At 45.1% G+C, this 12,665-nt stretch overlaps 1 protein-coding gene across 3 annotated transcripts in view; it reads left to right on the top strand.

Annotated features, from left to right (window-relative positions):
• MROH1 (maestro heat like repeat family member 1) overlaps nt 1-12,665 on the top strand; it is a 491,156-nt gene that overhangs the window by 32,368 nt on the left and 446,123 nt on the right. For all 3 annotated transcript variants that reach the window (XM_030220764.1, XM_030220756.1, XM_030220773.1), the window contains exon 3: nt 4,137-4,282. In XM_030220764.1, coding sequence (XP_030076624.1) covers nt 4,137-4,282 — 146 coding nt within the window. The remainder of the gene's footprint in view (nt 1-4,136; nt 4,283-12,665) is intronic.

The raw sequence follows: 12,665 nt of genomic DNA, 5'->3' as shown, positions 1-12,665 counted from the left end.
TGCGACCTCACCTAGAGAGTTGCACAGGGACAGAAAATTTACCCATCCCCACCTGTCCCTGCTGGAATCTTACCCATCCCCACCCATCCCTGCAAGACTTTAACCTGTCCCCACTCAGTCTCTCAAGAATTTAATGGTACATTAAAAAAAAATTCTTGTCAGCTCTCTGTCTCTCTCTGGGTTTGAGCCACAGCATTGCAGGCAAGGAAGAAACAGAAATTGGACTTGGAATGCTCTGGTGTGCACATGTAAGACTTATCTCTGATTCACTGGCACTGTGAGGTCGCCACATGCATGTGAAAATAGGTCAGGTGACACCTGATGCTTGTGCTTGTGTCAGAGCTGAGGTCTGTAGATCAGCCTGGGAGCAGATAGGATTAATAGTAACAGTAAGTGACAGCAGATAAAAACCTGAATGGTTCATCCAGTCTGCCCAGTAGGCACACACATTATCAATTCATGATTAAATCAACAATGAACATGATATTATATACTTGATTATGGTCTTTCTTTGGCATTTCTGGGACATAAACCATAGAAGTTCACCCAGCCGTATCCTTATGTTCCAACTGCTGGAGTTGCCCTCAAAGCGCACTCCACCTATTCATCTTCTCATTTGCGGGACACAGATCGTAAAAGTCTGTCCAGCACTGTCCTCATGTTCCAGCCATTAAAGTTGCTGTCTAACCCCTTTCTAGCTCATCCTAAACCAGATTGCCATATATAAGACACAGACATTACAAGTCTGCCCGGTATTGACCCTAGTTCATCACAGCCAGAGTCGCCATCTAAACGTCACTTGACACATCCATACACATGCAGCCATTTAAGTTTAGTTTTTTTTTTTAATAACGTCCATTTTCTAATTAGAGATCCTCTGTGTTCATCCCACGTCTTTTTGAATTCCATCACCATTTGTATCCCTACCACCTCCTTAATGGAGACTTTCTGCATCTGTGCTGTTAAAGCAAGGTGGAGGAGGAGGAGACAGTACTCAAAGAACTTGGTAGGTGAGAGGCTGGCAGAAGTGCAGTGTACACTTCCACAGGAATCCCCCAGGAATTGTTTCTGTCCTCACAGAAACCCCTCAGGAATTGTTTCCGTCCTCACGGAAACCCCTCAGGAATTGTTTCCATCTCCACAGGAACCCGTAGGAACTGCTTCCGTCCCCACGGGATCCCTGCAGAATTGCTTCCGTCCATGGGGTTCCCACGAACCCCGTTCCCATGCAAGTCTCTAACCTCACCTTGAGTATTGCGTTCCATTCTGGTCACGGTATCTCAAAAAAGGTATAGTGCAATTAAAAAAAGGTTCAAAGAAGAGTGACCAAAATGATAAAGGGGATGGAACTCCTCTCATATGAGGAAAGGCTAAAGAAGTTAGGGCTCTTCATCTTGGAAAAGAGACAGCTGAGGGGGGATATGATTGAGGTCTATAAAATCCTGAGTGGTGTAGAATGAGTAAAAGTGAATCGATTTTTCACTCTTTCAAAAAGTACAAAGACCAAGGGACACTCAATGAAATTACATGGAAATACTTTTAAAACAAATAGGAGGAAACTTTTTTCACGCAATGAATAGTTAAGCTGTGGAACACGTTGCCTGAGGAGGTGATAACAGCAGTTAGCATATCTGGGTTTAAAAAAGTTTTGGACAGGTTCCTGGAGGAAAAAGCCATGGTTTGCTATTGAGACAGACATGGGGAAGCCACTGCTTGCCCCAAGATTAGTAGCATGGAATGTTGGTGCTGATTGGGTTTTTGCGAGGTACTTGTGATCTGGATTGGCTATGCTATGCTGTATTGTGTCTTATAGTCCACCAACACGTCTTCCACAAAGGTGGATGATATTATCAAGAAACCAGATACAGTATATCCAGGAAATACAATTCAAACAGCAAATCAACAAATTTAACCAAAGAATTCTACACACTATCTATGTCTAGATATCTTCCTGCGTAAAGAGAAAAGCTATCTTCCTGCGTAAAGAGAAAAGCTTTTAATAACTTCCTAAAGAGTAAATATTGTAATATCCCCAACACTATTCAACATCATGATGGCTCCCCTCGGCAGCAAGCTTGAGAAGAATGGTCTAAAAACACATATATATGCTGATGACAATTTATATCCCCTTCTCAGGAGACCTAACAGATGACATGATGTGATTCAGAATAGCCTAGACATCATAGAGACATGGGCCTCGACATTCAAATTAAAACTGAATAGAGAGAAGACTAAATTCTTAGTAGTGACAAGCCCCTTTTGGTCAATATCCTGCAGCCATTTTACAGTCAGTCAAACCAGGTTCCCCTTAGAATGAAGCCTCAAAGTACTAGGTGTGATACTTGACCAAAACCTAACATTTGATGACCAAATAGCAACAGTCACCAAAAAAGGTTTTAGGTCGTACTGGAAACTAAGAAAAATCAGAAACTTCTTTCCAATCTCAACCTTCCGTCTTCTGGTCCAAACTCTGATATTGTCCCAGCTAGATTACTGTAATGGGTTACTTGCAGGATGCAAGGACTTGAGTATAAAAAACCTACAAACTATGCAAAATACAGCAGCGCATCTGATTTTCAGGTCCCTACTAAAAGCACTTCATTGGCTCCCCATAATAGCCTGAATTATCTTACAGATTTTAGATGTTGTCTTCACTGTTCTTCAAGTCCTTTCTCACAAGCAGTGTTTTCTTGCCACCATGCTGTTGGGTTTTTCTCCTTCGAGTTTGTATCTGTAGGAAATTTGTTTTTAATTTCACAGAGTGCACCTTTGGTTGCAACTTTATTTAGCCTTTGTACTGTGCGAATGCCATTTGTGACCCCTGAGGCAGACACCTTGGTGCGTCGAAGCACGGACCATGTTGGGTCTTTTGAATAACCAATAAAGCGTTTTCTCAGCACCATCTCCTGAGTTGATTTAGTCTGTGGTCAGCCTTTATTCCTCTTGTGCTGTGAGGATTTGTCGTAGATGCTTCTCCTGTTCGTTGCTTCTGATCCTTCTTTAAGGCCTATCCCCAGAATACCTTAACATTAATCGATCTCCCCCTGAGGAATGCTGTAGTGGGCACTTGTAACTTTCTGACTCTCCACCATCCCCATCACAAAGTAATATGCTGCAAATTTATATACGCCACATATTTCTCTTATCTCTCAACCAAAAACTGGACAACCTACCATCAAACATATCACTGACTAATCTTTCAAAAACTGCTTCAAAAGATTTATCACTGACACAGGATAATTATGCTGACAGCCACAACCTTACCTTCTTAATCCCCATCAACAGATTTCAAAGAACTAATACCCACACCTGATCGCTACGTCAGGTCACTCCTAACAACCAAAATCATGTTACTAGAATCACACATACTAAACGTCAACCTACTCGCTCAGAATGACACTCTTAACTTGCTCATCTGTTTCAGTTGCTCATCTCACGTATAATTGCCCACTGCCGTCTCCTGGCTATTCAAAGTTTATATTGCTGGTTATTATTGTTTAACGCTAAATGTAAGCATGCTTCTACAATGTAAGATACACGCGTTACTAGTTACTGTTTTGCTAACTGTTAGCCTATTGTTATAACGTAAGCTACACACATTGTTACTGTTTACTCTGTTACTAGGTAAGCCACATTGAACCAAACATGCTTTGGATAATGCGGGATATAAAAACGAATAAATTAAGTGAAATAGTGTCGACAATGTTGAAAAAAGATGAGTGTAGTAAGTTCCATATCTTTGGCATTTGATATAAGAGAGAGTGAGACAAATGTTTAATGGATTTTAACTTACATTAATAGATAAATTGGTCACTGTTGGGCTAGATGGACCACTGGTCTGTCCCAGTATGGCTGTTCTTATGAGCATGTCGTTATCTGCCCTCATTTACTATGTTACTATAAGAGTGACTCATGAATAGAGTTCCTGGAGAGGGGTGTAGGAAGAGAAAAGAGGAGAGATACTAAGAAGATTTGAACTGTATACATAAATGGATAGGGAGCCAATGAAGTGGCATGAGAGATAAAGGCCATAAGTGACTTCATTTTAGCCTTCTTAGCTGTTTCTTAGAATTAGTTGTCACTGACCGAGATTGGGGGTTTATCATGTGTATTTCTTTCTCCCTCTCTCATTTCAGAACTTGCTGTCACACTGCTTGATGCCTCAGTTGACAAAGATATATCAGTCCAAGAGCAGATCCTCAATTCTCTGAACTTTATGGGAGAGGCTGAGCTGGAAGAGGTTTTGCTGACATGTAGCGAGTACCTTGCACAGAATGAGAAGGTAAGATGGGGTGCTTCTGACAGCATAAGACTGACTGATATCCTTCTGGCAATGATCTATAGGAACGTAACTTCTTAGTCTGTTAAATTAAACGTGTACCTTGTGGTAATGAACTTTTATCAGGCCAGCACTGCAGAGATCCAAAGGTACTATTCTTCAGGCCACAGAAAGGATTTGTCTATAAAAAGGGAATTCCCTGGTCTCAAAACATCAGAAAAAACCTCCATTTATAATTATTCCTTTGGCCCTTTAACAGGTACTGCAGCTTGTAGAGAAAGCATGCGCTGCTGTTGAGATTCATCTCTTGAAGGTCAAAAATGATGTTGAAGGGAAGAAAGCTGTAGGGTAAAGCCACTGTAAGAACCTGTGCCTCACAGTATGCATTCATAGCCTTTCTTTGGTGAGAAAGTTGGTATGGTATGGAACATTGCTAGGTATGGCAGTGTGGCTGTTGGACAGACTGGGAGCCCCACAGATAGAGGGTACAGTGTAGAGAGTTGCACAGGGACAGAAATCTCTGTCCCTAGAGGGATAACAATCTTTGTACCTGGGACAATGAAGGGTTAAGTGACTTGCCCAAGGTCACAACGAACTACAATGGAAATTGAATCCAGTTCGCCAGGATCAAAACCTGCTGCACTAACCATTAGGCTACTCCTAATGAAACTTTCTTGCTGATTAGACAAACAAAATAGCAGTCTGGTTCTATCACAGAATCGGGGCTTAACATGGCAACAATCACCTTAACAATGGCTTCTCTTCTCTTTCTGTAGCACAGTTCAAGTCACTCATGCATAATTCTGAGCCTGGCCCTAGTTAGGACACTCAGGTCTCAGTCTTCACAAATAAAGAAATGCACTCTTTACCTCTGCAGTCTTCTCTTGTAACTCCAGGGTGGTTATTCTTTACCCCCAGGTACAAACCTTGGAAATAGGGCTACTTTTTGCTTCCATGGGTGTACCCCATGGGTATTGCTGTCCAGCCAATGCTTGGGAGGATTCCTTCACTCTCAGTCCTCCTCCAGGAATCCTCTTCCCTTGGGGCCTCTCTGATCTACTCTGTTCCAGGGCATTTAAGCACCTCCAGGCCTGAGTCCCGCCCCTCTGATTCAGCCTCTGACTTGGCAGTTTAATACCATCTGTTGTAAGGTGGCTTAACTGCAACATCAGTGAGGGAATGTTCTCATGGACACCTGCCTCTATACAACTCCCTCTTTCACATACTCTCCCCCTTGGCTCAATCTTCATAGGTTGAACGCTTTTCACAATCAGGGTTGCTATCGCTGAGGGCCATTACCCCAGAAGGCACCCAGGACCCCTTTGACCATTAGGGATCACCTCTGGGCCACAACCAAATTTCTATCTCAAACAGGCCATTCCTCTAGAACTCCCACGTGAACAGGACAAAGTAACCACAGCAGCTATTGGGCGTTGTCACATCAACAGCCACAGATTGCCCAAGTCCCCATCATAGGGATATCTAGACCAGTAGATGGCAGCTGGACCTGAACTCTATCCATAGGCTGTACCACCAGCTTCTCATCTAGCGGCTGCCAATAATCCACCTCTTGGGAGTGGTTGACACTTCTAGAAAAGCAAACAAGAAAAACCTCTATGTCAAATCGTCCAATCAAGCAAGAGTAGAGGCTGACCAAAGGACAAATCCAACGCTGGAGATAGTGTTAAACGGATGTTTTATTTGTTGATTGGAAAAAGGGATCCGACACAGTCCATGTTTCAGCATCACAAAATGCCTTCTTCAGGGATCACAATAGTGATTGAAGAAGTATTCTGAACAAACAAAATTAAGCGGACTCCTTTGGTGAATACTGGTTGTCCAGTATTTTCTCTTGAGCGGATGCCTTTGGTCAGCCTCTACTCTTGCCTGATATGACACTTCTAGAAGATAGCATCTCCTTGTGCAAATGTGTCTGCCTCTTCTACTTCATTACTGGATCATTCTTCATCCTCTGCCAAGTGACACACTTGTCTTGGATCACTGGAAATCCCCTTACTTCTATACCCTCAGGATCTCTACCACAGACCAGACTCGGCTCCAGTATTTCCCGTGTCTCTGAGATCCTCACAACTGGGAATATTAATAGAAATGTGACTGTCAATTACCTCATTAAATGCAACAGTTGGATACACTTGTATTGAGCTATCACTTCTTTTTTACAGTACTCCTCCTGGAGGCACATCTCCTGTACTTGATTCTGGAGCCCTGTATTCTGGGCTTTTAGTCTTTGGATTTGAACTAGTGCTTCACTGTGGCTCCATCTAGCCCCAGCCAATTGCCTTTGCATCTGATGGGCTTCCATTCTGGTTGTCTCTCCACTTGGGTCTGATAACCTTGGGTTGCGCTGTGAGCCAGCCAACACAGTCTTTAAGTTCCTTGACCTCTTGTTGCTCCTGCTCCTGCTGTTTGCTCGGGCATCCAGCTATCTAACTTTCTCCTCAAATTGATCAGCTGGAACACTCTTTCTCAATTGTTTTCATGGCTCCTGTGCTTGGACCATCACCTCTTCCTTCTCATGTACCTAGACAGTTTCTTTCTCAAGCAGCACCTGGGGTGACTCCTTGTTAGCTGCTCATGTTCCCTGCGCAGCCCTTCTATAAGGAGGGCTTGCTGTCTGAGTTGATTGCCTAACTAGCAGGCTTCAATCACAGCATCCTCACACCGCTGTTCAGCAGCCTGGGTAAATTCCTTTGCTTCTCTCAGTTTCTGAAACAATTCTTCCGCTTGTTTCTGCAGAATCTTACAAGAGGACTCCATTTGGGTTACTTGCTCCCGCAGCCAGGTAACCTGCTCTGTCCTATTCTTTAAAGTGTTTTTCAATACTGTAGTCTCACAACTCCCATTCTTGGGTTAGCAACAGGACCTCTTGGGTCTTGACCTTCAGCTAGGCTTTTAACCAGGTATTCTGGTCCTCTAATTTCTAATTGCTTCTCTCGATTGAACAATGCCATCTCCAAGAACTGAAGGTTATCTAGATTTGCTTGTAGCTTCCTCTTTTTGCCATTTATTTCCAGGAGCTCCACAGACAAATATTTTGTCTCCTTAGTTTGTTGGTCAGTAGTTCTCATTAACCTCTTCCCTTGTGCTTCCATGACAGTAGGAGAGACTACAATACCTTCTCATATTCCACTTCCCAGCTTGAAGCTGGGTCTGAATTGACCATGAAGGATTTTCATCTCCTCTCATAGGCCACATGTATAGATAGTGGCCTGGTGTATCTCCTCTGTCAGGACTTCTATCCAGTGTTAAATTTCTTGCAATGCACTGCCCTGACCTTGACCCTGAACCTCTACCAGTGGATTTTGGCAAGGTTTCTTTACTTCCTCTTGCGACCAGATTATTGCCACTCTTGGGGCCAGATTATTGTCATCACTTCTGTGAGGTTCTCACTCCCATCTGTACTCCTTTGGCCCTGTGGACTGTTCAGGAGATGGGTGCTTAATCTTTACCCTGGGCCCTTGACCGTCTCCCCATTTTCTTTCTGGAGCTTCTGGGTTTGGGTTTTTAACTCACTCTGTCGTTCATCTAAGCTTTTGTAAGCAGACTGGCTTCCTTCCGCTGCCCCACTGCTTGACTTATTTGTGGCTCCTTAAGCTTGGTAAGGGACTTAACCTCCATCACTCCTTCGACCATGGCAACATCACGTGGCGCCCACCTCGTACCGTCTTGGCTTCCAATATATTCTCTTTACGCTTCTTTTTGGCTTTTCCTTTCTCTTCAGCCACCACAATACCCCACTCCCAGGGCCAGTAGTCTTCCTTCTGTACAGGACACTGTTGCAGGACCACACAGGCCTCCTGCCGCTCTTGCTCCCAGACTCCCATCCTAGAGTGTCTTGCTCCTTTTCACCATTTGCCGGTACCTTAAGGGGTTTCTTGCCATAATATACAGAGACTAACTGGCAACGTTCCCTTTGGTGCAAGCGGACTGCCTTTATACAGCTGCTCCATCCGGATTTTCCACAGATCCAGTTGCAGCTGATTTCTCCTTTACTTGGAGTTTCTTGCAGCCTCTAGTATTGCACTGACTCTAAAAGTTGACCCTTCCCAGGAAAACAGCTCCAACTCTGGCTGTACTTCCACTCCAGACTGGGTTTCTGAACTGACCAGTTGCAGCTTCCCTGGCAGAAATTCAGCTTTCACTACTTTTCTGTGTGCACAGCTTGGAATCTTATACTCCTCTGCTCTGCAATTTCCAAGAGCCAGATTCTTACTAACAGTAATCAGTAGCTCTGGTTCCAGCTTCAATCTGGACCACTTTTCCTAGCTGCCCTAACACCTGCAGCCCTTCTTGGTTTCACTTTGTCCAGGAGCTTTCCTGGCTCTAGAATCAATTCTCTGTCAATTACATTCAGCTGCAGACACAGTGCTTGATTAGGTAAGTTTCTGAGCTTGCCACTCACTTTATCCTTTTGGTTTTCTTCCACCTCGCCAACATTCCTGGCTAGGTGTGACTTTCACAACAGCCTCAGACACTCTCTACTGAATCTTTCTGGCCCCTCCTGGCCTGCTTTCCTTGTTGCTTCACTCCAAACCAAAGTTTGCTTGTTGCTCTACAGCACTTTTCAAACCCAATACAGAAACAGACCTGCCAAACTCCTGCTTTGACGGGTCATCTCCCGCCGAAGCGAGATTGTTTTTTTTTCCACACTAGTATCGCTGCTGCTGCTTCTTCTGATGAGTAGCAGTGGCGACAAAACAACACAAAAAAGCAAGTGTGGGGCTGTAGCAGCCTTAAGGCATGTGCTGTTGGTTCTGCCGGTCCTCTGCTCCTGGAATGGGAGTTGACGTCAGTTGGGGCAGAGGACTGGCAGAGCTGACAGTACATGCCTGAAGGCTGCTGTGGCTCCGTACTTGTTTTGTTGTTGTTGTTTTGTTGCAGCTACTGCTGCTCATTCAAGACAAGCAGCAGTGGCCAGGAAACAGATACCAAGGGGAAGGGGGAGTGGGAGGCATGAGGTGCTGAATGGAGAGAGCAGAGGGGAGGAAAATGATAGTTGTCTTGTTCCGCAGAATCCTGAGGAGACACACTGGTGTGAGCCCTTGGGTCCGTCCGGAGGGCAGCGGAGTGGTTAGCCACCGTTCTCCAGAGGACAGCCGACCCACCCCCGATCTTTGCTTGGGAAGGCCGCCGTTCCCTGGAAGTTGAGCCTCCAGGTGCAGGCGGTCTACAGGGCTTCGGGAACAGGGGGCGGACAGGCCGACCCGACAGAGAATGGACAGGACTCCCGGGGAGGCGGATGATCAGACGCCCCGGGCGGAACTGGCAGCAGGCCCAGAGAGACAAGAGCTTGACAGCGGTCCAGGAGAGTCAGTCGCTTGGCTGAGGTCGAGGCAGGCAGCGGTCAAGGAGAGTCAGTAACTTGGCAGAGGTCGAGGCACTAGCCGGATGCAGTCCAACCGGCAAGTGCAGGATACAATCCAACAGGCAAGTGAGCAGGAATCTCCCACGAAGCGGAGCCCTCTGAAATGAGAAGCCGAAGCACGGGCTAGAGGAGCAGCATTCCTTAAATAGGTCTCCTCATCAGCACGGGACCCCCAGCTGGTGCTCACAGGGGCCTGGCCTCCGACAACCAATCATGGAAGACGCCAGTCAACGTCCCGTCAGCCTGGCCCCGCAACCGGAAGAGACGCCGGCTATCCTCCGCCGGCGCCATGTTGCAGAAGTTCCGCTCCGGAAGTGGAAAACCGGCCACCGGGGAGAACCGCGCCGGAATGACCAGCAATCCGGGGTGGAGACACAGCACGCCCGGTCCCCGTGGCCGGAGGCAATAGTCGGCCATCCTTGTCAGGCGCCGATAGCCGGCCACCGGAGGAAGACCCGCGAGAATGGCTGGCAATCTGAGGCGAGTCTGGAACACGCTGCCCGCCGGCTCCCGCGGCAGATAGGTGAGCGTTGCTACTGGCGGGGTTCGGGACAATAGTAGAGTGTAGATGCTAGATGGAAGAGGGGTGCAGAGAGAGAGATGAGTGGAAAGATGGGGAGAGAAAGAAGGGACATGGAGAAGGATGGGGAGAAAGGGGGAAACTCAGGCTAGACAGATGGAGGAAGAAAGAGGGGAGATGCTGGATGAAAAGAGGGAGAGAAATATGGAAGATACTGGAAGGATGGGAGCAGAAAGAGGGAAGATGCTTGATTGAATGGTAGGGAGAGAAACAGGAGAGACACTGGAAGGATGGGAAAAGAGAGAGGGGATATGAATGGGAAAGGGTAGAGCGAGAGAGAGACACTGGATGGAAGGAAGGGGAGAGAGAGAGAGAGACACTGGATGGAAGGATTGGAAGAGAGGGTAGCGAGAGAGAGAAACTGGATGCAAGAAAGGGGAGAGAGACAGAGACACTGGATGGAAGCATCAGGAGAGAGGGAGAGGGTAGACAGATGGAAGGATGGGGCGAGATAGAGGGAAGACGCTGGATGGAAGGGGTGAACATACATGTGGATAAAGGTGAACCGGTCGATATTGTGTATCTGGATTTTCAAAAGGCGTTTGACAAAGTACCTCATGAAAGAATCCAGAGGAAATTGAGAGTCATGGGATAGGAGGTAGTCTCCTATTGTAGATTAAAATCTGGTTAAAAGAAAACAGAGAGTAGGGTTAAATGGTCAGTATTCTCAATAGAGAAAGGTGGGGTTTCGCAGGGGTCTGTGCTGGGTTTGTGAGAGGATTGTGAAAAATTACAAGAGGACCTTATGAGACTGGGAGACTGGGCGTCTAAATAGCAGGTGACGTTTAATGTGAGCAAGTGCAAAGTGATGCATGTGGGAAAGAGGAACCTGAATTATAGCTACATAATGCAAGGTTCCACATTAGGAGTCGCTGACCAGGAAAGGGATCTAGGCATCATCGTTGATGTTACGTTGAAACCCTTTGCTCAGTGTGCGGCGGCAGCTAAGAAAGCAAATAGAATGTTGGGTATTCTTAGGAAAGGAATGGAAAACAGAAATGAGGACATTATAATGCCTTTGTATCACTCCATGGTGCGACCGCACTTTGAATATTGTGTTCAGTTCTGGTCGCCGCATCTCAAAAAAGATATAGTGGAATTAGAAAAGGTACATAGAAGGGTGATGAAAATGATAAAGGGGATGGGAAGACTTCCCTATGAGGAAAGGCTAAAGCGGCTAGGGCTCTTCAACTTGGAGAAAAGATGGCTGAGGGGGGAGATATGAAAGAGGTCTGTAAAATAATGAGTGGAGTGGAACGGGAAGACATGAATCACTTGTTTAGTCTTTCCAAAAATACTAGGACTAGGGGGCATGCAATGAAGCTACAAAGTAGTAAATTTTAAACGAATCAGAGAAAAATTTTCTTCACTCAATGTGTAATTAAACTCTGGAATTTGTTGCCAGAAAATGTAGTAAAAGCAGTTAGCTTAGCAGGGTTTAAAAAAAGGTTTGGATGGCTTCCTAAAGGAAAAGTCCATAGACCATTATTGAAATGGACGAGGAAAATCCACTGCTTATTTCTAGGATATGCAAAAATGCAAAGTAGAGAAGTGAGTGTCACCCAGTACAATACAAATTGAATCTTGGGGATGTCTCATATATTATCATTTGGCTGTGTGTATGACAAAGTGCTCTTGTCTGTCAGCCATAACAGTCTTTAATCATTGACTACCCCCTCCATCCAGATTTGGTGAAAATATATATTAATATGGAAAGTACTTAGGGCACACACTTGTAAAACAGTAGGAAAGTATCTATTTAGACTGCCACTGTTTAATTATCAGAATAACTTATCTTGTACGTCTTATGTATATATTGAGGAGCATCCAGGAACCTTCGTTATCCCGACAGGACCTGTTTCGCCAGATTGCTTTGTCAAGGGATAATCGGTTTCAACTTCCTGGTATGCCTTGTGCTCACTCTGCACAAGGCATACCAGGAAGTTGAAACCGATTATCCCTTGACAAAGCAATCTGGCGAAACAGGTCCTGTCGGGATAACGAAGGTTCCTGGATGCTCCTCAATATATACATAAGACGTACAAGATAAGTTATTCTGATAATTAAACAGTGGCAGTCTAAATAGATACCTTCCTACTGTTTTACAAGTGTGTGCCCTAAGTACTTTCCATATTAATATATATTTTCACCAAATCTGGATGGAGGGGGTAGTCAATGATTAAAGACTGTTATGGCTGACAGACAAGAGCACTTTGTCATACACACAGCCAAATGATAATATATGAGACATCCCCAAGATTCAGTTTGTATTGTACTGGGTGACACTCACTTCTCTACTTTGTATTTTTGCATATGTTTGCTGAGTTTTGAGAACATAATAAGTAGAACGCCTAATTTTTTGACAGTATTTCTAGGATAAGCAGCATAAAATGTATTGTACTCTTTTGGGATCTTGCCAG

This window comes from Microcaecilia unicolor, chromosome 1, assembly GCF_901765095.1.
Source record: "Microcaecilia unicolor chromosome 1, aMicUni1.1, whole genome shotgun sequence".
Classification (NCBI taxonomy): Eukaryota; Metazoa; Chordata; class Amphibia; order Gymnophiona; family Siphonopidae; genus Microcaecilia; species Microcaecilia unicolor.
The sequence above is the reverse complement of the archived record's forward strand: the minus strand, read 5'-3'. Positions and strand labels throughout refer to the sequence as shown.